This window comes from Piliocolobus tephrosceles, chromosome 20, assembly GCF_002776525.5.
Source record: "Piliocolobus tephrosceles isolate RC106 chromosome 20, ASM277652v3, whole genome shotgun sequence".
Classification (NCBI taxonomy): Eukaryota; Metazoa; Chordata; class Mammalia; order Primates; family Cercopithecidae; genus Piliocolobus; species Piliocolobus tephrosceles.
The window spans coordinates 6,848,911-6,874,167 of record NC_045453.1 but is presented as its reverse complement, the minus strand read 5'-3'; the positions used below and the strand labels follow the sequence as shown (position 1 = coordinate 6,874,167).

General features: G+C 43.0%; 1 protein-coding gene across 1 annotated transcript in view; it reads left to right on the top strand.

Annotated features, from left to right (window-relative positions):
• EIF2S2 (eukaryotic translation initiation factor 2 subunit beta) overlaps window positions 1–19,183 on the top strand; it is a 24,487-nt gene extending 5,304 nt beyond the window's left edge. Inside the window, exons 2-9 of the mRNA XM_023220454.1 lie at window positions 2,667–2,844; window positions 4,649–4,752; window positions 9,416–9,551; window positions 10,812–10,912; window positions 11,527–11,675; window positions 14,587–14,643; window positions 18,004–18,089; window positions 18,700–19,183. Coding sequence (XP_023076222.1) covers window positions 2,667–2,844; window positions 4,649–4,752; window positions 9,416–9,551; window positions 10,812–10,912; window positions 11,527–11,675; window positions 14,587–14,643; window positions 18,004–18,089; window positions 18,700–18,875 — 987 coding nt within the window. The 3' untranslated portion in view covers window positions 18,876–19,183. The remainder of the gene's footprint in view (window positions 1–2,666; window positions 2,845–4,648; window positions 4,753–9,415; window positions 9,552–10,811; window positions 10,913–11,526; window positions 11,676–14,586; window positions 14,644–18,003; window positions 18,090–18,699) is intronic.
• The last annotated feature ends 6,074 nt before the right edge of the window (window positions 19,184–25,257 follow it).

Sequence of the window (25,257 nt, the reverse complement as noted above, 5' to 3'; positions counted from 1 at the left end):
TTTTTTTTTTTTTTTTTTGAGGCAGAGTCTTGCTCTGTCACCCGGGCTGGAGTGCAGTGGCCAGATCTCAGCTCACTGCAAGCTCCGCCTCCCGGGTTTACGCCATTCTCCTGCCTCAGCCTCCCGAGTAGCTGGGACTACAGGCGCCCGCAACCTCGCCCGGCTAGTTTTTTGTATTTTTTTTAGTAGAGACGGGGTTTCACCGTGTTAGCCAGGATGGTCTCGATCTCCTGACCTCGTGATCCGCCCGTCCCGGCCTCCCAAAGTGCTGGGATTACAGGCTTGAGCCACCGCGCCCGGCCAGGGACACTTCTTTAAGTTGGCCAGATAATGTTCTTCAGACTGACTACATTTCAGATTTAATTATTTATACAATTGGATCCTTGTTAAGGGAGAAAAGACTAACTTTGAAAATACTTTGCAAATACCATACTTCTCTACTGGGCAAGGACAGTAACTATATTACCTTATTACAGACTGTGGCTTGATTTCAGTCTAGTTTCCTTAATGATCTTGGGACATAAATAAGTTTATGTTAGAATCAATTTTTGGAAGCTTTTGAGAGTTTTATATGTTTGGGAAATTAGAGCACCTGAGTTGATGAAATTTCAGTTATAAGAATCAAGAGAAAACCATACTTTGTGAATGGTAAAGTATTATATAAATTACAGTTGCTAATATTTATCGAGTACTTATGTGCCAGGCACTACGGCAAGGGTTTTACATTTACATACTTCTTTAACCCTCCCAGTAACCTTGTATGGTTTGTTGTCATCCTGCTACTTGTCTCCATTTTACAGATGAGCTGTGGAATAACATAGGTACAAGCCAGAGTCAGAATTTGAATCCAGTCAAATGGGCTCCAGACTTGTGCTTTTAAACGCTTTACTACTACACTGTCCGCAGCAGATCACTGGGCAAAATGCTGAATTTAAGCATGATATTAATAGAATGTGGAGAGAGATTGGTAAGGAGCTCAGAAAAAAAAAAAAAAAAGCTTGGTATTTGAATCCAGTTCTATTTGACTTCAAAGACCCTGCACTTTCTTTTTTTTGTTTTTGAGACTGAGTCTTGCTCTGTCACCCAGGCTGGAGTGCAGTGGTGCGATCTCGGCTTACAGCAAGCTCCACTGCCCAGGTTCACGCCATTCTGCTTCAGCCTCCCGAGTAGCTGCAACTACAGGCACCCGCCACCTTCTGCTAATTTTTTGTATTTTTAGTAGAGACGGAGTTTTATCATGTTAGCCAGTATGGTTTTGATCTCCTGACCTCGTGATCCACCCACCTCGGCCTCCCAAAGTACTGGGATTATAGGTGTGAGCCACCGCACCTGGCCTCCTGCACTTTCTACTCTATCAGGTGTCTGGCCTGTATGATGTCTGAACTTTTCTTTCTTCAAGTGATCAGTGCAAGCAGATAGTCTACAAATTATAAATTAGTTTTCCACCTATTCTATAGTGGATGTTTAGATAAAAATAAGAGAATCTGGGGGCAAGGCATGGTCCTCACACCTGTAATCCTAACACTGGGAGGCTGAAGCTGGTGGATCATTTGAGCCCAGGAGTTCAAGACCAGCCTGGGCAGCATGGTGAAACCCCGTCTCTACTAAAAATACAAAAATTAGCTGGGTGTGGTGGCGCACGCCTGTAATTCCAGCTACTCAGGAAGTTGAGGTGGAAGGATGGCATGACTGGGAGGTCAAGGTTGGATTCAGCTGAGATCATGCTACTGCACTCCAACCTGGGCAGCAGAGCCAGATGCTGTTTCGTTAAAAAGAAAATGGAACCTTTAATGTTCCACAAGCAAAAAGCGGAGTGAAATGTTTTACACATGAGGAGTTGCGGATGGGTTTCCTTGAAGATCTGTCTGAACTTCAGGATAAAGTTTAAAAAAAATTGTTTTTTTAATCAGGTCAGAATCTTTCAAGTCTCTCTGTAGCAGCCCCAAGTTACCAGCCTTGAATAAAACATTTATACCCCTGACCAGGTGTGGTGGCTTACACCTGTTATTCCATTGCTTTGAGTGGCCGAGGTGGGAGGACTGTTTGCCTCTGGCAGTTTGTGACCACCCAGGACAACAGAGGGAGACCCCGTCTCTCCAAAATGAAAAAATTAGCTGGGCATGGTAGCACATGCTTGTGGTCCCAGTTACTTGGGGAGCTAAGATGGTAGGATCTAGCTTGAGTCTAGGAGGTTGAGGTTGCAGTGAGCTGTGATCGTGCCACTGTACTCCATCCTGGGTGACAGTGAGACCCTGTCTCAAGAAAGAAAAAAAACAGTACAAAAAAATTTACACCCTGCTTAGGTATTGTTTTCCTATATCTATAAAGTAAGAGGCATAGCATAGGTTGTTGTGAAAGTCCCTTCCCTAAATTCCATGATTCATTCAAACGTCCATATTTGCTCATGAAACTGAAAGTGAAGTATCTGTGATACTTTGCAAAGTGAAAGACGTGTACATGTTTCAATTCCCCTGATGTTTAATAGTGTCAGGAAGGTTGGGTGGACATTTTATTTTATTTTTTGGTAAATTCTCCTTTGGTGTTTTAATGTATCAGATACTCTTTTACTTTTAAGAGTATGCCTTTTGTGGATAAAGCATATTTGGAATGTGAGCATCATTAAAAACAATCATTTGGTCCCTTTTTGTTTTTTGTCTTTTAAACAGATGATTTTTGATCCTACTATGAGCAAGAAGAAAAAGAAGAAGAAGAAGCCTTTTATGTTAGATGAGGAAGGGGATACCCAAACAGAGGAAACCCAGCCTTCAGAAACAAAAGAAGTGGAGCCAGAGCCAACTGAGGACAAAGATTTGGAAGCTGATGAAGAGGACACTAGGAAAAAAGGTGAGTGGTTGATGTGAGAGAGTTACTGTTGTCCTAGAAGCCCTGGTTCTATGAGCATTTTGGCTTTTGTATATGCAGCGACCTCTCAGCCTGATTAGGCTGCTCCAGTGAAGTCAAGGCCATCAGTAGGCTGTATGCAGTGGACCGTTTTCGATTTCTGATAGGCTTGTTGCAGGGAAGTTCCCATTTAATTCACAAGTTGCAAAGATGATGAAACCTTGCTGTTCCAGAGCTGGTTTTCCAGTTTAACCCATCAGGTCTCTTCTCTAACTTTAACAGTAGTTGTATTTGAGTGTGGGCAGAAAGAAATAGTACTAAGATAGGCAGTTTTGTGTCTTAGCAAGTCTGAAAATATATATGAGAGATTAAAATGATAGCCTAAAGTATTTGGGGTTAGACATCAGCTTTAGTTACCCCTGTGCTGTAACATAGACATAATTTGACTATTAGAGAGAAATGATTCTATAAACATTATTTGTGTCTGTTGAATATAACTCTGTGCCAGGATAGAGACAACTGACATTCACTGAGCATCTGCCCTGTGCTAAGTGTATTCTACATGTTTAAAACAAACTAAAAAGTAACTCATTCCTGTTGTAATAAGATAAAATGGATTTGTAAGTAGTTTCTTGAAAAACTTTGTAGCAGAGGGATCCTAAAATATTTCTAGTTTATAACATGGCAGGTCAAATGGAAAATTTTTTGAACAGAACCTACTCATTAATGGTAGGTAAAATTTCACTGATAACTTGTATTTACTGTGCAGCCTTATTTTAATAAATGTGAAATAATTTGTTAGGCCTTTTGATGATTAATAGATGCAATAAAATGTTGAGCTAGGCGGTAGAATTTAGGTGAACAAGGCATAGGCTCTTACTTAGTATCTAGTAGGGAGATAGATAAGCAAGCTGGTAGTAAGTTCCTCAGTTGGGGTAAGCAGAAGATACTATACAAGCATTCTGGGGATACCTAACCAAGTTGCAGGGAAAGATGGATAAGCTTAGAGAAGGCTTTGGTGGAAGTAATTTAACCAAGATCCTGTGAGATGGAGGTAAGAGGGCCCACAGGAAGGTTTGGAGGTGAGAGACCTCACGTATATTGCACTCAGAACTGAAAGTAGTTCAGTAGGGTTAGAACCAGAGATTGAAGTGAGGAAGGCAAGAAGCAGAAGTGGGAGATAAAGTTGGAGAGTTGGAAATTGTGTTAGAGCTCTGACTTTGTCTTGGGAACAATGAGGAGTGATATGGTCAGATTACTAAATAAATATTCTCAACATGGTTCCCTAACTAGATTTTTCCTATAGATCTTTGAGATGACCCACCATTTTGTTTTTCAGAACCATAACTTTTGTGGCCAGGCGCGGTGGCTAGCACCTGTAATCCCAGCAGTTTGGGAGGCTGAGGTGGGCGGATCGTGAAGTCAGGAGATCGAGACAATCCTGGCTAACATGGTGAAACCCTGTCTCTACTAAAAAAGATTAAAAAATTAGCTGGGCATGGTGGCACACACCTGTAGTCTCAGCTACTCGGGAGGCTGAGGCAGGAGAACCGCCTGAACCCAGGAGGCAGAGGTTGCAGTGAGCCGAGATTGCGCCACTGCACTCCAGCCTGGGCAACAGAGCAAGACTTGGTCTCAAAAAAAAAAAAAAAAAAAAAAAACAATAACTTTTGTGATTGTGGAGGGACTAATTAATACCCAGTCAGTCTTTTCTGGTGACTTGAGTAATTGCTGAGCTATGTTTATGTAACTCATAATTTGATGCTTTGCCTTTTAGTTGTTAATGATTATGCATTGGTCTTTTTAGATGCTTCTGATGATCTAGATGACTTGAACTTCTTTAATCAAAAGAAAAAGAAGAAAAAAACTAAAAAGATATTTGATATTGATGAAGCTGAAGAAGGTGTAAAGGTAGTATTGCTTTCTTGTTGAAGGTAAAATTTGGCCTCTTGCAAGGTTGCTAATGACTGATGTTTCCCTCCCTTTGACTCACGTCTTACTAGCTGTGCTTTTGTTATTAGCACTTAATTGCTTTTCTTGGGAGTGTGTCTGACTAGGTGTCTTAAAGGGATTGTAGTTCAAGGAATTTAAATTTAGGTCTTACATATTGTATTGTGTGCCATTAAAATGATCACAAAATGTCCCTTGTCCTTAACCATACTGAGATTTTTGGCTGCGGAGAACTATTTCTATGAGGGAGAAATCCTTTTGAGCAAATATTCCTTTGGTTTCTTAAACTTTTGGTAACATAGAATATACACAAATTCATACATGTACTTCTAAGCAGCAAAGAATGAACCACAGTGGTGGTTGGTAGCTGATGATAGTGTGGCTTGCAGGCAAACCAGAGTATCCAGGCTAGTTTTATGATCTGATCTTGTGGGTACTTGAGACGCTGTGAGTCTTATTACCGAATTGATTTCTAATACAAATATCTCAAAATTCTTTTGGACGGGGAGTAACAGGTGGACAGGAAGGTGAACAGGAGGGAGGGTAGGTGGATGGATGAAAGGGGAAGGAGCTGAAGATCTGTTCTCCTCCCTAGAGTTAACCATTTTAAAGATCCTGCCTAGGAATCACTTTAGCAGAATCCACACATCTATTTATAAAACCCAAGGTAATAGCAATACGCACACTCACATAGAGAGAGAGAAAGCACGTGCGCACACAACAGCAAACATACACCAAATATCTCGTGCCCTCTACTCAAAATTTTCTTTGGTAAGTAGTTTAGTTGCTCAAACTCAAGTGAATAAAGTATATCCCACTTGTAGCAGGAAATGTATACAGTAATTCATTGGGTTTTAGAAATAGTGTCATAATTTTATGACAGTTAATACAGTAAATATGTAAGTGATTACAGCAAGTCAAGCATTTGAAGCATTGTGTGGTAATTGCTGGAGTACTGACATGAGTAAGATATTTTTCCTGTTTGCAAAGATGTTTTGGTTCAAGGATAATGTAGAATCCTTGAGAACAAGCTGGTTTTATCTGGATTCATCTTGTTCTCTCCCTGTTCAGGGATTCTCTTTTCTTTCTACTATAGGGAAATTGAGAAAAATGCTCAGATTATAATGAGAAATGGGATTTAAATATCCTGGGTAACAGAAAGTTTTGGTTGACAAGGCTTTGTTGGTTGATTCCTCCAATAGCTTTTATTGGGAGATTAGCTCTAAATAAGTGCTTGAATACTATTGTTGAAGTCATAACATAAGAGGATGTTAGAGGTATCCTGGTCATCAGGCAAGGCATGGACATTCACTTGAAGGGTTTTTGAGATCTTGGGCTACTCTCCCACCTGAATTTTCAGACTATTCCAGGGCTTTTGAAAAGCCTTGAAAAATACTTTTTGCAGACTGGGCGTGCTGTCTCACGCCTGTAATCCCAGCATTTTGGGAGGCCGAGGCGGGCAGATCACCTGAGGACAGGAGTTCAAGACCAACCTGGCCAACATGGTGAAACCCCATCTGTACTGAAAATACAAAAATTAGCTGGGTATGGTGGTGCGTACCTGTAGTCCCAGCTACTCAGGAGGCTGAGGCAGGAGAATCACTTGAACCCAGCAGGTAGAGGTTGCAGTAAGCCGAGATAGCGCCACTGCACTCCAGCCTGGGCGACAGAGCAAGACTCCGTCTCAAAAAAAAAGAAAAAAGAAAAATACTTTTTGCCATTCTCTCCCTTCTGCTGTTCCTTGGTGTCAGTATGGAAGTAGATCTTACTGGGATAAAATAATAATAATATAGCATAGAAGTTGGCTAGTGCGTGCTAACTTACATTCAGCATTTCTAAGTTCTTATTTATTGACTTAGAGACTGGGTATTTGGTGTCCTGTTTGTATGGTATGTGGCTAATGGATACCATGGGCAGATTTATTTATTTATTTTTTTGAGACAAAGTCTCACTCTGTCACCCAGGCTGTAGTGCAGTGGCGTGATCTCCGTTCTCTGCAACCTCCATCTCCTGGGCTCAGGCTTCCCTCAGCCTCCCAAATAGCTGGGTTTACAGGCACCCGCCACTACGCCAGGCTAATTTTTGTATTTTTAGTAGAGAGGGGGTTTCACCTGTTGGCCAGGCTGGTCTCAAACTCCTGACCTTAGGTGATCCGCCTGTCTTGGCCTCCCAAAGTGCTGGGATTACAGGTGTGAGCCACTGCGCCCAGCTGGCAGATTGGTCTTGTAGCCACATGTGGCAGTAAGACTACACAGCCGGATTTGGGATTCTGACTCTGAGCTTTATTTACTCCCAGCTATTCCAGCTGGTAAGATTTCTGAAATGACTGTAGCCATTGTCCCAGTTCAGGATGTAGGCACACATCCTGATTAATAGATATTAATTAATGAGTAAGGTTGACAGCGCACTTCAGGATAGGGAGCTGAATAAGCTGGTAGAAGGAAGGAGAAATCAGAAAGCTGGAAACTGAGACTGGCCTTTTCTGCCCTTCTGGGATGTTTATGACTCATTTCTAGGTTTTAATATGCCCTGTTTACATCCATGCCTCTGGCAGCTAATCTTGGGGTCAAGCTTTACTTTGTCTCTATTTATCACTTGATCCGAATTCCCCATAGCTTCTGCCTTTCCCTCTTTGATAATGTCATCTATTGGAGTGATGCCCAAAGACCACGCCACAGACGGGTGCCAGGCTGACTGTGATATAATAAAAAATATTTGTTCTTTATGTTCTTGGCTCACAACTGCTAAATCCTTGGAATCTCCAAAGTGATAACAGGGTCATTGGTATGCTACTGATATGACTGGTGGCTGGGGATCCCTAGATAGCCTTAGGATGGGGGCTGGTCACCAGAAGGACAAAGCTGTGATTTTAGAGGGTTGGGACTTCCAGTGGTCCCTCTGCCACCTCCAGAGAGGGATGGTCTGGAAATTGAGTTCAGCCACCAGTTAATAATGTAATCAGTTGGCCGGGCGTGGTGGCTCACACCTGTAATCCCAGCACTTTGGGAGGCCTAGGCGGGTGGATCACCTGAGGTCAGGAGTTTGAGACCAGCCTGGCCAATATGGTGAAACCCCATTTCTACTAAAAATATAAAAATTAGCTGGGTGTGGTGGCGTGCGCCTCTAGTTCCAGTTACTCAGGAGGCTGAGGTAGAAGAATCACTTGAACCTGAGAGGCAGAGGTTGTAGTGAGCTGAGACCTCACCACTGCACTCCAGCCTGGGTTACAGAGTGAGACTCTTGTCTCAAAAAAAATAAAAATAATAAATAAATGATGTAATCAGTCAGTCATGCCTTTGTAATGAAACCCCTAGACATGGGTTCGGAGAGCTAACATGCTGGTGAGCACAACAAGGTGCTAGGAGGGTGGTGTCCCTGGCTTGGCAGCTCCACGCCTACCTTCCTTGCTACCCCTCAGCTCCCACCCCAATACCTTGTCTTATGCATTGCTTATGTTTGGCTGTTTCTGAGTTGCATCCTTTATAATAAACTGGCAATAGTAAGTACTTTCCTAAGTTCCATGACTCGTTTTAGCAAATTATTGACTCTTGGCAGGGAATGTGGGAACTTCGAGTTTATAGTCATGTTGGACAGAAGCAGGCAGCATGGGGACCCAGTGCGTGGTGACTGGCATCTGAAGTGAAGGCAGTCTTAAGGAACTGAGCTGTTAAACCTGTGAAATCTGATAACTCTGGATAGTGTGTGTCTTAATTAAACTGGAGGACACCTAATTGGCATTGGAGGGTCCGTGAAAGACCACCACATATTTGGTGTCCCCCGGAAAAATCTTTCCCAGTGACAAAATCACTTAGAAACTTCTTTAAAATACTCCAGAATCCTGTTCCTGCTGAAGATTGTCAATCCGATTTAAACTTTTAAAAGTTTCTCAAGTGAATTTTTTTTTTTTTTTTTTTGAGACACAGTTTCCCACTTGTTGCCCAGGCTGGAGTGCAGTGGCGTGATCTCAACTCAGTGCAACCTCTGCTTCCTGGGTTCAAGCGATTCCTCCCAAGTAGCTGGGATTACAGGTGCCCACCACCACACCCAGCTAATTTTTGCATCTTTAGTAGAGATGGGGTTTCACCATGTTGCCCAGGCTGGTTTTGAACTCCTGACCTCAGGGATCTGACCTCCCAAAGTGCTGGGATTACAGGCGTGAGCCAAGGCGCCTGGCCTCTGCCGTGATTCTGACAGTAGCCTGGTTTGGAAACAAGGACAATAATTATAAGATCCTAAGGCTGAAGAATAAAGAGATGAATGAGGGGTAAAGATCCCAAAAGTGTTTTGAAGAATTCACAGTTTAAATGGCAGAGTCTCTGTGAGCCAGTTTGGTCCATCTCTGACCAAAGTTATCTGTAACTTCAATTTTGAATATGTGACTTTTTTCCCTCACCAAAATAATGTCAGCCCATGTCAATTTAAAAAAAGAACAGGCTGGGTGTGATGGCTCATGCCTGTAATCCCAGCATTTTGGGAGGCCAGGGCAGGAGGATCTCTTGAGGCCAGGAGTTTGAGACTAGTCTGAGCAACAAAGCAAGACTCTTCATCTCAACAGAAAATGTAGTAAAATAAATAAAAAGAATAGTCCCAGTATCAAATGTTCAGACTCATCTCACTTTCTTAGGATCTTAAGATTGAAAGTGATGTTCAAGAACCAACTGAACCAGAGGATGACCTTGACATTATGCTTGGCAATAAAAAGAAGAAAAAGAAGAATGTTAAGTTCCCAGATGAGGATGAAATACTAGAGAAAGATGAAGGTAATGCTGAGGACTCAGCAGCACATTCAGAGGTTACTCAAGCCTTTGGCCCTAGTCTCCTTGATGGGGGTGGGGGGTGCTTTTAAAATTTTTTTCTTGCCCCTTATTTCTACTGCCTGATAATAGAAGCTGAAAGGAAACAGTGTCTGGCTTGATAATGGCAGTTAAAGAATTTGTCAGTTGTGATTACATTAAGAACATACTGAATTCAGGCTTGGGAAAATTACTATAACCGATTTTTTTTTTTTTTTTTTTTTGAGACGGAGTCTCACCCTTGTCACGCAGGCTAGAGTGCAGTGGTGCGATCTCAGCTTACTGCAACCTCCATCTCCCAGGTTCAAGCAGTTCTCTGCCTCGGCGTCCCAAGTAGCTGGGATTAACAGGCGCCCATCACCACGCCCAGCTAATTTTTTTTATTTTTATTTTTAGTAGAGACAGGGTTTCATCATCTTGGCCAGGTTGGTCTTGAACTCTTGACCTTGTGATCCACCCGCCTCGGCCACCCAAAGTGCTGGGATTACAGGCGTGAACCACCGTGTCTGGCCTGATTTTTGTTTATTTGTTTGTTTTGATTCTGAGTTTTGCCCTTGTTGCCCATGCTGGAGTGCAATGGCACTATCTTGGCTCACCACAACCTCCACGTACCGGGTTCAAGCGATTCTCCCGCCTCAGCCTCCCACCTGGCTAATTTTGTATTTTTAGTAGAGACAGGGTTTCTCCATGTTGGTCATACTGGTCTCAAACTCTCAACCTTAGGTGATCTGCCCACCTCAGCCTCCCAAAGTGCTGGGATTACAGGCGTGAGCCACAGCGCCTGGCCCCAATTTTTTAATAAAATTTTTGTTTTAAGTTTTGTTTGCAGTTTCATTAGTTTCTAAATGCTCTGGGGTCTTTAGAGAACTTTTGTCAGTAGATGAGTTTTATGGATGTTGCTGCTTCTTAGGTGCTCAGAACAGTTGGACTCTTTCCTCTAATTATTCTAACGCATTATTTTATCTTTGGCTTCTTAAATTAAGAAACATTTCTGTATGTTAACTCCTAATTAGAGAGGTCTCTATTAAGGGTCTTTTTTGAAAGTCATAACATCCCTGTTTCTAAGGAAAAGGGTTGTGAGCTTTGATTTATGCGTAAGGCTGTTGTGAATGCAGCTGTGGAAGGGAAGACAAATGTCTTTGAAACTTTTCATTTTTCTAGACCCATCCCCACTTTTGTATGATAGTAGGGCCCACCCTTCATTCTTAAAATCTTTATTATCTGTAGCTCTAGAAGATGAAGACAGCAAAAAAGATGATGGTATCTCATTCAGTAATCAGACAGGCCCTGCTTGGGCAGGCTCAGAAAGAGACTACACATACGAGGAGGTAAGACAAAATCTGTTGTGAAAAGGGGCTAAGCTATTCACTAGTGCTCAAAGAAGAGCAAGATAAATCTTCCTTGAATTGGAAGGGCCATTAAAGTAATGACTGATGGTGGAACAAATGCAGAGAGGTCACACAGCCAGTGCACAGCAATTCCTGGTGCGCACCCATGGGGCAGCCTGCCCAGAGTGCAGCAGTCATTGTAGTACTAATGACTGTCCCCACCTGAATTTGCAGACTGCTGAGTGCATTCAGCCCTCTAGGAATCAGGAGGGCAGTGGTGACAGACTAGCTAATTTGGGGCCAGGGTAGTCTGGAGTTTGCTAGTTTGGGCTTTCTTGAATCTTACTTTTCCATGTATCATGTACTTTCCCATAGAAAGAATGAGTAGTTGTTCATTCATTTCACTTTGGATAAGGAGTTGCTGAACATCTATAACGAACCAAATGCTGGTTGGGGATGAACCTCTGCCCTCAGGGAGCTCCCAGACTTGTAGTAATGCATGTGTATACTTAATCAGAAGTGAAGTATTTGCTGTTAAGCAACGTGACTCAAAGGGGAACTTTGTACCCCTGCAGTTACTAAGTGTGTTCATGAATACCACTTTATGTTTATAGCTGCTGAATCGAGTATTCAACATCATGAGGGAAAAGAATCCAGATATGGTTGCTGGGGAGAAAAGGAAATTTGTCATGAAACCTCCACAGGTCGTCCGAGTAGGAACCAAGAAAACTTCTTTTGTCAACTTTACAGATATCTGTAAACTGTAAGTTGGTTAATGGAGTACCTTCATCCCAAATACCAGATTCTCAATGCAATTTTAAGAATGCTCAATGTCCTTATTGTGGACTTCATTATAGATGGAAAGAACACACAAGTGTAGGGGTTGAGGGAGTTCACAGTTCAAGTCTGTCATTTTCTTCAATTCGTAAGTCTCAGGGCTATTTTATTTTATTAAAGATACTGTCTTGCTTTGTCGCCCAGGCTGGAATACAGTGGAGTGGTCATGGCTCACTGCAGCCTCAATCTCCTGGGCTTCAGCAATCCTCCTGCCTCAGCCTCCTAAGTAGCTGAGACTGCAGGTGCACACCACTGTGCCAGACCAATTAAAAAAAAAAAATTATTTATTTATTTATTTTTTTTTTTGTAGAAACGTGGGTCTTGCTGTGTTGCCCAGGAGTGCTTGTTTTATTAGTGCATTCAGAGGTGACAGAAATCAACTCATGCTGACCCATTGAGGATGGATCCTAACTAGATGTAGTGAAGAATGAGGAGTCTCAGTGTAGTCCTCAGACAGGAGCCTTGGGAGCCCAGGGAGTGGAAAGGCTCATCAGTCGGTCTAGGACAGGCCTGCCAAGCAAGCAGTGAGCTCAGGGAAAGTGCCTGAATTTGGTGAGCCTCTTCCTTGGATGATCATTGCCAGGACACAATTGATGAAATTGCCTTTCTTAGTTACCATCACATTCTATGCCAGAGTCAGCCTTAGGTTACTGTCTGGGAATGGCTTTTCTCTGAGCTCCTCAGCTGCATGTTTTCTGGCAGGTTCCTTAGGACGACTGACCTTGTCTACTCTTTGTTCTTCAGTTTTCTAAGTGATACATGCTTGTTGTAGAAAATACGGTAAACACAAAAGAGAGAATATTCACTCAAAATTTTACCACCCGGAGATAACTGCTTGTTTTCATTACTTACATATATTTAAATAGTTTAGATTCTTTTGGCTAGTGACAGTAGTAGTATGTGCTCATTGCAGAAAAATTAGAAGATAAAGACATGCTAAAGAAAATGAATAATCATCTGCAAAGTCCACCATTAGGAGTTAGATAACTGGCTGGGTAGCTCACGTGGTAGCTCACACCTCTAATCCCAGCACTTTGGGAGGCCGAGGTGGGCTGATCACAAGGTCAGGAATTCGAGACCAGGCTGGCAAACATAGTGAAACCCCGTCTCTACTAAAAAATACAAAAAATAAGCCAGGCGTGGTGGCAGGTCCCTGTAATCCTGGCTACTCCGGAGGCTGAGGCGGGGAGAATTGCTTGAACCTGGGAGGCGGAGGTTGCAGTGAGCTGAGTTTGTGCCATTGCACTCCAGCCTGGGCAGTAGTGTGAGACTCTGTCTCACAAAAAAAAAAAAAAAAAGGAATGGATATTTTTATGGCAAATATTAGCACATTGCTTTCTAGCAAGGTTGTGCCAGTTCATACTCCCGCCAGCAATGTAGGAGCTTACCTATTTTATTATATTTTTACCAGTTCTCACCCATTGCATTTTGGGGAAAAATAGCTTAAAATTATTGTAGTAGCACCTGCTTGTTGGAACAAGTTCAAACAGTGCCACACTATAGATTTAAAAAATGAAACTATTGAATAGCATTGCTCTATATTTGTGCTTTTTATTTTATATGTATGTGTACATCTTTTTTTTTTTTTGTATATTGAGATATTTCTAAAAGTAGAATACACCCTGGAATGTATTTATTTAACCATTCCTCTAGTTGGTGAATATTTAAGATGTTTCCATTTTTTGCTGTTGTGCCACCACGGAACCCTTCTAGACATACACTTTCTTTTAATGGAAATTTTAAACAGGAAATATATATGGATTAATATATATATTTATTAGCCTGTTTGATAACCTCACCTAGGTTTGGTGTATGCTGAACTTTTGACACATTTGCTTCAGATTTTTTTACTTCTTTTTTTTTAGACGGTGTCTCTGTTGCCCAGGCTGGAGTGCAGTGGTGCGATCTCTGCTCACTGCAAGCTCCGCCTCCTGGGTTTACGCCATTCTCCTGCCTCAGCCTCCCGAGTAGCTGGGACTACAGGCGCCCGCCACCTCGCCCGGCTAGTTTTTTGTATTTTTTAGCAGAGACGGGGTTTCACCGTGTTCGCCAGGATGGTCTCGATCTCCTGACCTCGTGATCCACCCGCCTCAGCCTCCCAAAGTGGTGGCCACTGTGCCCGGCCTACTTCTTTAAAAAGAAAGTTTTATGCTATTTTACCATAGTCTCAAAAACAAAAGAAAAAAAGGTGGTTTTAGAGTTATAATTAAGGCCACCTTTGTATGTTTTCCTGGCCCCTTTTTCCTTCCCAGAGGAAGTTGTTATTCTTTAAAGTTGGTGTTTATTGTTATATGTTTTCCATCCTTGTTTCTAGAGACTTACTCATATGTATGTAGTCATAAAATGTAATATGATCTTATGGGCATTGAAGTGTAAACAAGTGGTATCCGGCTTGGCTCACACTTCTAATCCTGGCACTTTGGGAAGCTGAGACAGGAGGATCATTTGAAGCCATGAGTTCTGTACCAGTCTGGTCAATGTAGTGAGACCCCATCTCTACACAAAACTAAAGAGTTAGACAGCATGGTGGCACACACCTGTAGTCCTAGCTACTTGGCAGGCTGAGATGGGAGGATGGCTTGAACTCAGGAGTTTGAGGTTACAGTGAAATATGATCATCACTGCACTCCAGCCTTGGCAACACAACAAGACCCCATCTCAACAATAAAAAAAGTGGTGTCATATACTTTATCTTTATTTCAAAGTTTAAATAAACGATGCAATGAAATTCACCTAATAGCTAAATAATCACAGATCAAAACAATGAACAGATTTTTCAGAAGTTTGGTGAGATTTCCATGAAAGATAAGGTTTATATATTTTGATTTTCTTTTTAGATTACATCGTCAGCCCAAACATCTCCTTGCATTTTTGTTGGCTGAATTGGGTACAAGGTAAGAAACTATATACGTTTACATACAGTATTGCTGGACATTTCATAAGAACCTTTCTTGAAAAGGATATGTAACACACTTAGAGAAAATGTTCACCTGATTATTAGAGAAACTTTTAGGCCAGTGGAGGAGTGAAATCCCTTTGTTTCTGTGGGAGAGCTTGACTGCTTAGGAATAGGGCACAGAGCTTACATCTGAACAGGCCTGCTGGTGTACCAATGAGAGGACCACAGAACTGCCATGTTTAGACTTTCCTGTTACTAATTTGAAACTCGTGAGTCTTTTTATGGAGCAAATATTAGATCTTTAGAGGAATCAGTTTTTTTAAGGTCAGACTATTTTTTCCTAAATTGGTAACAGGCTATTGAAGAAATACAGCTAGGAAGTTGATGAGTGGCACTTTAGAAACCATTGAAACAGGGATCTGTGATGAAAATAGGTACTTACCTGTCTTCAGGGCTCACCTTTTGAAGGCACTGAGCATGTCATTCCCACCCATTCAGGAAGGCCAAGATCTCATGGAGCCCATGCCAATGAGTTTGACTACTATCTGGAAGCCTAATGTCCCTTTAACAATAAGTAATGTAGAGTAGGTTATGATAATGATGACTAATGCATATTGAGCACCTCTTGTGAGCCAAGTGCTTTTTTGGGTGCCATCTCAATTAATCTTCACAATAGTTCTATGAAGTAGAAAGTAATATTCCTGTCTTCACGTTTAGAAACAGGTTCAGTAAAGTGAAGTTTTAGTTGGTCACATAGCTAGCTTAGTTAGTGGCAAAGTCAAGATAGATACAATCAGGTCTGTCTTTCCCTGCAGCTTGATCACCTAGCAGGCTTGACACCTGTGCCTCACTGGCAGCACAGAGATAATTAAAGTGTTCTCTTCCTATTCTCTTTAAACTGTTGGGATTTGCTACCCTTGGTGTGGGGTTAAGGAATAATTTACTTGACCATGGTGGATACATTGACTCTGTTGTAGAATAATTGTGTTTTTTTTGTTTGTTTTTTGAGATGGAGTCTCACTTTGTCACCCAGGCTGGAATGCGGTGATGTCTGCTCACTGCAAGCTCCGCCTCCTGGGTTCACGCCATTCTCCTGCCTCAGCCTCCTGAGTAGTGGTGCCCGCCACCACACCCGGCTAATTTTTTGTATTTTTAGTAGAGACGGGGTTTCACCATGTTAGCCAGGATGGTCTTGATCTCCTGACCTGGTGATCCACCTGTCTCAGCCTCCCAAAGTGCTGGGATTACAGGCGTGAGCCACCGCACCCAGCATGTTTTAAATATAAATTTGTTACCATCGTTGTTTATTTGTAACTTGCACAAACTAATGAAGAAGCAAAAGCTAGTGTTGTTTTTTTCTATTGTTAGAATAATCTAGAGGTTTTGTAGAGGTGGGATAAACTATTATAACAAGTTGTGGCCAGTAAACTTACGGTCAAGTGGGTTAAATGGGTTTTTGAGAAAATTCCATTTCTTTTGACAGTGAATGAAAATAAATTTCTACATTAAGCATTGGAATTGGCCGGGCACGGTGGCTCAAGCCTGTAATCCCAGCACTTTGGGAGGCCGAGACGGGCAGATCACTAGGTCAGGAGATCGAGACCATCCTGGCTAACACGGTGAAACCCCGTCTCTACTAAAAAGTACAAAAAGCTAGCCGGGCGAGGTGGCGGGCGCCAGTAGTCCCAGCTACTCAGGAGGCTGAGGCAGGAGAATGGCGTAAACCCGGGAGGCGGAGCTTGCAGTGAGCTGAGTATCCGGCCACTGCACTCCAGTCCGGGGGGCAGACCAAAACTCTGCCCCAAAAAAAAAAAAAAAAAAAAAAAAGCATTGGAATCACTGTAGCCTGGAGATTAAGGGTTCCAATCTGTGGAGGAGGAAATTTAACCCTGCCTGACTGAATTTTGTTTCACTTCATGATTTATAATTTTGAATGAATGATATCTAGCCTAGAGCTTTACTTTCTCAAAAGTGCCTGTCAACAGTTTCCTGTCAAACAGTTTATCATTAAGTACCATTGACAGTTTCTGGATTGTGATTCAACTATCCTTTTTTTTTTTTTTGAAACAGCTTTATTGAAATAACAGCTTACAAATTTAAAGTATATAATCCAGGGGAGTTCCACTCGGACATCCGTCTCTTTCGTAAGAGAGAGCGAGCTATTCTCTTTTCTCTTTTGCCTATTAAACCTCCACCCCTGGACACCCCCCCGCCCCCTGCCAAAAAAAAATATAAAAATAAAATATACAATACAATGGGTTTTTTTCATTTGTTTTTTTGTTTTTGAGATGGAGTTGTGCTCTATTGCCCAGGCTGGAGTGCAGTGGCTCACTGCAACCCAAGTTCAAGCAATTCTCCTGTCTCAGCCTCCCCAGTAGCTGGGACTATAGGCGCACACCACTACACCTGGCTAATTTTTTTGTATTTGTAGTAGAGATGGGTTTTCACCACATTGGTCAGGCTGGTTTCGAACTCCTGACCTCAGGTGATCAACTCGCCTCAGCCTCCCAAAGTGCTGGGATTGCAGGTGTGAGCCACCACGCCTGGCTCCAGTGGTTTTTAATATCACATGTTAAAATTAATATGTATAACTGCTACCACAATTTTAGTGTATATTTTCATCAACTATACTTTTAACCATGACTGAATCAAAATATTTGGTGCTTAGAATTTTAAAAAACAAATGTAGCCCCTTTCATGTTTTTGTATTTCTAGCTCTCTCCTTTCCCTTACTTTGTACATGGTATGATTCGTAAAAGTTTTTTTTCTTTTGTTGGATGGACTTCACACACAATGAAGGAATCAGTTTGTTTTAGACTTAAAATCAATTATAAATCTGTTATCACTGGAGATTTAATTGGATTTGATGTTAGTATGGGCACATCATTAGACACAAACTGTTCAATTAAGAATAAATTTTGAGGCTGGGCGTGGTGGTTTACGCCTTTAATCCCAAGCACTGTGGGAGGATCACTTGAGTCCAGTAGTTCGAGACCAGCCTGGGCAACATAGGGAGACTCCTCCATCTCTACCAAAAAAAAAAAAAAATTAGCAGTTCACAGTGGGGAGTGCCGGTATCCTAGCTTCTTGGCAGGCTAGGATTGCTTCAGCTTGGGAGATTGAAGGTGCAGTGAGCCATGATTGCGCCACTGCACTCAAGTCTGGGTGACAGAGTGAGACCCCTGTGTCATAAATAAATAAGTAAATTTTGGGAAACTAAGTAGTATAGCACCAGTACTAGAGTTTATCCTATGCTACTGAATATATTTTAAATTCATTAAGTTTAAAGGTGCTGGAATTTGGTTCCTTTAGAAGGAAACAAGAATGATGGAGATATTTTTGTTTTCTTTCATAGTGGTTCTATAGATGGTAATAACCAACTTGTAATCAAAGGAAGATTCCAACAGAAACAGATAGAAAATGTCTTGAGAAGATATATCAGTAAGTGTGTAATTAATTTCATTAGATCACCCTGAAATGTTCTCATCAGGCTGCAGTGTTGTAGTAAGATCCATTTGATTGTAGTGAGCTGGGAAAAGCTGGCCTTAAAAAGATCAGAGACAAAATGACAGGGAAAGGGAGGTGGCTCTTGACTACTAACTAGGGGTATAGGGAAGGATTTGGATTTTTAAAGAAAGCCCAGCTGATTGAAGCTGCTGGTTGATTGTAGGGCTAAAGGCCAAGTCAGAGAAACCTGCCTGTGATTCAGGCCTGGCCTTGGCCCCCTTTTGTTCCTAGTTATTTAAAATTGGCATGTCTGCTAACACGTTTGAGTGGTTCTCCTGTAGACAGAAACAAGAATAAGCAAGCCGGCAGGCTTCCCTGTATCCTGGGGCATTGAGTATCAGCCCATGTTTAGTGCCGGAAACGCCACAGCAGACAGCTTGTGTTTTCTTACCCCTCGGATAGCTGAGCTTCCCTGGTCTGGGTGCTCAGGTAAATTCTCAGCCTGGGCTTATGGAGTTCTTTGTAGGAGATATATTTAAGAAGGCAGAAACTTCTCTACCTCACTGTGGCCACGAGGTAACTCTGTGTGTTGCTTTATTTGCAGAGGAATATGTCACTTGTCACACATGCCGATCACCGGACACAATCCTACAGAAGGACACACGACTCTATTTCCTACAGTGCGAAACTTGTCATTCTAGATGTTCTGTTGCCAGCATCAAAACCGGCTTCCAGGCTGTCACGGGCAAGCGAGCACAGCTCCGTGCCAAAGCTAACTAATTTGCTAATCACTGATTTTGCAAAGCGTGTTGTGGAGATGTGGCTGGACAGGTTTGCCATCACAGTGGATATACCGTTCTATTAAAAACAAGATTAAAAAGCTGCCAAGATTTTTGGCGAGTGGTTGGTTGGTCTGAAGTCCTTGCAAGACGCTGATGTTCAAGCTGTTGACATACTCATTGCCTACTTTTAACACCTGTCAGAGAAACGTGATATGGGGTAAGGAGGTGCTTTTTTAAAATCGTTCATAGACTTCTGTAAAATGCAAGATAAATTAAAGTTATTATAACAAACAGTGATTCTTTCAATTTGGTTTGTCCTTCAGTTTTCTTTTCTGTAAAAGTTGTTCTTGGTGAAATCAGCAAAAAACCAACCATAGAAAACTGTGTGGGCCTGGGCTCTGACAGTCTCTGTGTCCTTGTCCTGAGAAGCTGAACAGGCACTTCCAGTTTCTGAAAACGACAGGCACTTCATCTGGGCAGCCATTTCTCTTCTTCTCTTGAGATACATAGTTAAAGCAGACACGGCCTCCCACGCGTGTGTGGTGGGACCTTGAGACTTGAGAGGATTGCCTGTTGTCAGTGTCCAGGGAATGACTCCATAGATTTGAATTCTTTTCCCTATGTGAGGATGGTTGCTACTACCTCACCGCCAAGTCCTCCCCCAGCTATTACCACATGAAGGAATACAAGGTGCTAGGTACCCTCCTTCCTCGTTGACCACTAAGAGGTCTTAGAAACATAGCCTGTAACTGTGTCTTGTAACTGGCACACTAAGAAAGATCCTAGTTGAGCATCTCTGTTGGTGAGGAAGCAATGTAAAACTCCTCCAAGAGGAGTCCAAACAGGGATGCTAGAGGAAGCTTTCTGTTTTCCTTGCCAACTTGTGTTCTGGGTTTGAAAAAGACCCACCACAAATGCTTTTCTATTTTCTGATTTAAAAGTTGCTTTTGAATATGACCATGAGAAACCAAGAAATGCTGCTTGTGTGGTGCTCTGCTTCCTGAGGATTTGCTGGAAGGGGATTCTCCGCTGGCACATGGGAGAAGGCCATCTTCTGTGTCTGTGCTGTGATCGGCCTTGTTCTCACTTGCTGAGGATAAGGGCACACACGTTGCTCCTCGCTTTCTTGTTGCCAGACTTCGTACTAAGCAGCCCAGGAGCAGTCACTCAGACCCAAATGTCTTGACCATGTTGTTTTTAATCACTGTGACTCTTAAAGTATAGGCCAAGTGTTGTCAAATACCTTGGCTAAAACAGTGGAGGGTGGTGGGTAAAGCAATAGAGGGTGCTTTCCCTCCCTCAACCCACACACTGGCTGACTGCCACTGCCACAATGAACCCAACTGCTGTTTATGTCCCCATTTTCCTTTTTTTGTATCTACACCCACACGATTCCCAATGTTGGATATTTCTACATGAATAAAGCAAGGATCAGTGCCTCTTATGTAATTAGCACTCTGTTGCTTTTGTGTATGTATGTGTGTTTGGTTTATTTATTTAGTGGGACCCCTTAGGGGAAGGAATGATACTCTTCAGTTTGGTGACAGGTTGACAAATAGATGGGTGATTTCAACCTGTTTTTAACTTCATTCTTGAAGCAGATTCTCAGGACTGATGCAGCCCGTTAGTCCAGTTGCGATAACTGACTGAACTGGATTGAAAGCGCATGAAAAGTAATGGGTTGCCCCTAAATGTTACTCAGACACAGCAGCACTAACCTCTTCTGTTTCCACTGTCTCTCACCAAACAGTTCAGCTAAATGAACCTTGCACTGTGGTGACAAGACAAAGGCAATCAAGAGCTGCTGATCAAGAGCCACTTTCTAGTTTTGGAAGGGAACCAGACCATCATTTCCAAAGTGTCTTAGGAAACAATGTTGAGGACTGTTCCTAATTATACAAAGGAAGAGGGGGGATTCTATGGTAAAAGTCAGAGTAGGCTGGGCGTGGTGGCGAGGCCGAGGTGGGTGGATCACAAGGTCAGGAGTTCATGACCAGCCTGGCCAACACGTGAAGCCGCATCTCTACTAAAAAGAAACCAAAACACAAAAACTAGCTGGGCTTGGCCTATAATCCCGCTACTCTGGAGGCTGAGGCGGGAGAATTGCTTGAACCCAGAAGGTGGAGGTTGCAGTGAGGCGAGATCATGCCACTGCACTCCACCCTGGGCGACACAGCCAGTCTCCGTCTCAAAGAAAAAAAGAGTAAGTGGGTTTCATAACTGCCTGACAAGTCTTTAATGTGGTGATGTGCATTTTCTTTTGTTGCTGTTTTTTGAGATGGAATCTTGCTGTAACCCAGGCTGGAGTGCAGTGGCAAGATCTCAGGTCACTGCAATCTCCGCCTCCTGGGTTCAAGCGATTCTCCTGCCTCAGCCTCCTGAGTAGCTGGGATTACAGGCACCCGCCACCTCGCCAGCTAATTTTTGTTTTTAATGGAGACGGGGTTTCACCATTGTTGGCTGGGCTGGTCTCAAACTCCTGACCTCAAGCGATCGGCCCACCTTGGCCCCCCAAAGTGCTGGGATTACAGGCGTGAGCCACCATACCTGGCCAGTGCTGTGCATTTTCATCAGCATGTAGAAAACATGCAGTTGTAGCTCTAGTTTTTAGAAAACCTTGTTTGCATGCCCCCCACTCCCACCTAGAGAAAGTCTGAAAAGCTTTTCCCGAGGTGTCTACCTGGCTCACTCCCACACTTCCTTGGGTCCCTGCCCACTATAAAGATGGTTTCTCCAGCACACCATAATGTTAAGTGTTGAGCACAGACACTTTTATTTTGTTCACTCATTCATACTGAGAGCAGGCAATGCCTAGAAAGTTGTAGGTGATACGTATTTGAATTAGTTTCTTTCAAGGGAGTAAAAAATATGCAGAATTTTGCATACCTCTCCCCTCACCTGACAAACACAGGACAGGTTCTGCAGAAAACATGCTGGGCCAGTCTGGAAGAAGTGCTGCTGTGGTATGTGAGGTCCCAGCTCTGCACCTGGACTCCCCCTTCCATATCTTTGCTCTGACAATACTGAGGCTTCACAATTGAACAGAACATGAAATTTTGCAATGTGTTCTTAGAAGCTGGACTTTGTAGCAGGTGAGGTAGGGAGATTATAATTTAAAATGTTAAATTCCCATAATCCTACCACCATATAACTTTTTAGTATCAAAACCATTTTTCCACATTACAGGCTTCTTAATTTTAAAAGACCACGTAAGAGTCTATCCATATTATGCCATAGTTTGTTAAGTCAGTATCCTAAAGGCAAGTGCTTGCTAATTCTCAATAATGCTGAGCATGGGCTTTGAACAGTCCACAGTGGCAGTCTCCCAATGCCACTGATTATCATCATCCTATATTCTCAGCTACAAAGTGGGAAAATGTCCACTTTAAAGAGGTAATGGTAAGATAGTATGTTTAACCCAGGCCTGCCTGCCACTTAGAACTATTTTCCTTTTATTGGGCTGAATTTCCAGGATGGAATTTCAGGATCAGGATTGTCTAAGCTCAGGAGTTCAAGACCAGCCTGGGCAACATGGTGAAACCCCATCTGTACCAAATATAAAAAAAATTAGCCAGGCGTGGTGGCACACGTCTAGTGTCTCAGCTACTCAGGAGGCTGAGGTGGGAGGATTGCTTGAGCCTGGGAGACAAAGGTTGCAGTGAGCCAAGACTGTGCCACTGCACTCCAACCTGGGTGAGACTCCCATCTCAAAATACACACATCTTGTGTGTGTGTGTGTGTGTGTATGCAATAATAGATGGTAAGATCTGTGATGGAAGCAGCACGTGGGAGGGCCGTTCTAATTCAGGCCAGGAAGGTGTTTTTGAGCAGGCAACTTCTGAGCTGTTATAAGGATAAGGAGGGTTAGCCAGTGGGGGAAGACAGCATTCGAGGTAGAGACAACAGCATGTGTAAAGGCACAAGCCAGACAGCACAGGTCTTTCCACAACTTATTCCATGTGGCTTGAGACGAAAAGGCAGACTGCGGGAGGGGAGGTGTTGAGAAGGGGTCAATCACATCTCGGATGTCTTCTCTGTCATGCTAAGGGGTGTGGATCTCACTCAATGGGATGGTGATAAAGGGGATAGCCGAGTAGGAAGAGCAGCAGGGAGACTAGTTAGAGGTTACTGCAAAAGTCCAAGTAAGACACAGAAAGGACCTAAGGTACAGGGAAAAATTAACAGAGGGAAAAATGGAGCAGTGGAGGAGGCTGACACAGGCAGGTGGGGCTGGAAAGGTCCTTGTGGACATCGAAGTACAGTTATTAGATGGGCATCTGTATCTACTCCCCTGGTGTTCTTGGGGGGGAAATCAATTAGAGGTGAAGATCATGGAGCCATGAGTGGAGTCTGAAGCCATGGATGAAGTCATCCAGGGAGCGCGTACAGAGAAAAGAGGGTAGAGAGATGCAGGCACAAGGGAAACAGTCAGCAAGGGAAACAGGAGTGCTCAGAGGAGAGCCAGAAAAGACTGTTGTCACAAAAACCAAGAGAGGAATTTCAGAGTTGTTTACTCTGACAGGGTCAGGGAAGGTTTGCATCCTGCCTCTACCTCCTTCAAGTGACATGATCTTGGGCAAATTACTCAACCTTAAATTTCAATTTCCCAATTGTGAGGGATAAATAATGTAATGTGTGTACAGAACTTCTAAGGACACGAGTAAATGCTACATATATATATATATGCACACATCTCTTTCTGTAGAGCCTAATGCTGCTGTGGAGGTGGAATACAATTAAGAACACAAAGGTAGCTGAGTGTGGCAGCTTACGCCTGTAATTCCAGCACCGTGGGAGGCTGCAGCAGGAGGATCGCTTGAGCCCAGGAGTTCGAGAGCAGCCTGGGCAACAAAGGGAAACCCCCATCTCTACAAATAGTTTTAAAATTAGCTGCGTGTGGTGGCGCACGCCTGTGATCCCAGCTGCTTTGGGAGACTGAGGTGGGAGGATTGCTTGAGCCCACTGCACTCCAGACTGGGCAGCAGAACAAGACCCTGTCTCAAAAAAATTAACACAAAGATAAAATACTTTATTGTATGTTTCATAAATAGTTGACCACGTCACAAATACACGTGTAAAAGACTTACGGGCAAGGATGAATGAGACAGTCTCTGGCCTTAAGCAGCTTCACTGCATGGTCAGGAAGATGGAAACGCTGAAGGTGGAGTTTGAGGGATGAGGGGGCTTAACTGTTAGAGACTAGAGGACGGGGAAGAAAAAAGGTGCAGGTCAGGGATAATGGGTAATCCTGGCCATTTCTGTTCCGTGCACCCGGAAGAGCCAAACCCATGCACTTGTCCAAAGAGGACCCAGCTACTGCACCTCTGTAGAAGGACAGGTCATCCGGGCTCCCGCAGGAGGTGCAGTGAGGGGATGTGTGCATGCCAGGAGCCCACACATCAGCTGGTGGGAGGTGTCCATTCACTCAAGTGCAGAGGGCCAGCTGGGTTGCCCTACGAGGCTTAGTGACCAACCGACACACCACTCTTGACTATAGTAACTCAAAAGATGCTGGAACATCAAAAAAATGCCTTCTTGCCATTATCTTCCTTTACCTCATTTTTATATTTTATTCATTTTCTCCTTGTAAGATGCCTGAAATGTTTTGGAACAAGGTGGGTATGAATAAGTAGAGGAAAAAAAAAAGAGGAAATTACGGTCTGTTACTTTGTTCCAGGGAAAATCACCTGAATCTGCATTGGATTAGGTGGTGGTAAACGTTCTCATTTATTTTTGTAATAGGATGTGGTCTTTTGGTTTTTAGATGAGAAAGATGAGGCTCAGAGAGGCTAATGATTTGCCTATGGTCACACAACAAATAATTTGGTTAGGAACTCTGTCCAAAAAAAAAATATATATATATATACATATATATATATATATATATATATATACACTTTTTTTTTTTTATGGAGTCTTGCTCTTGTCACCCAGGTTGCAGTGCAGTGACGTGATCTCAGCTCACTGCAAGCTCCGCCTCCCGAGTTCTCACCATTCTCCTGCCTCAGCCTCCAAAGTAGCTGGGACTACAGGTGCCCGCCACCACGCCTGGCTAATTTTTTTGTATTTTTAGTAGAGACAGGGTTTCACCGTGTTAGCCAGGATGGTCTCGATCTCCCGACCTCGTGATTCGCCCGCCTTGGCCTCCCAAAGTGTTGGGATTACAGGCGTGAGCCACTGCGCCCGGCAACAAAATCTATACCCTTAACCTAGTCCTATGAGCAGCACAGCAAGCTACTGAACCTCTGGGCCTGTGTCCTGGTTACTGATATAACAAATCACTCTGAATGTTATCATCTGCAAACAACATTTTATTATCTCTTGTCGTGCTGGACTTTGAATGGGATCATTGAGGCAGTACTTACTTTGTCCTCAGACAG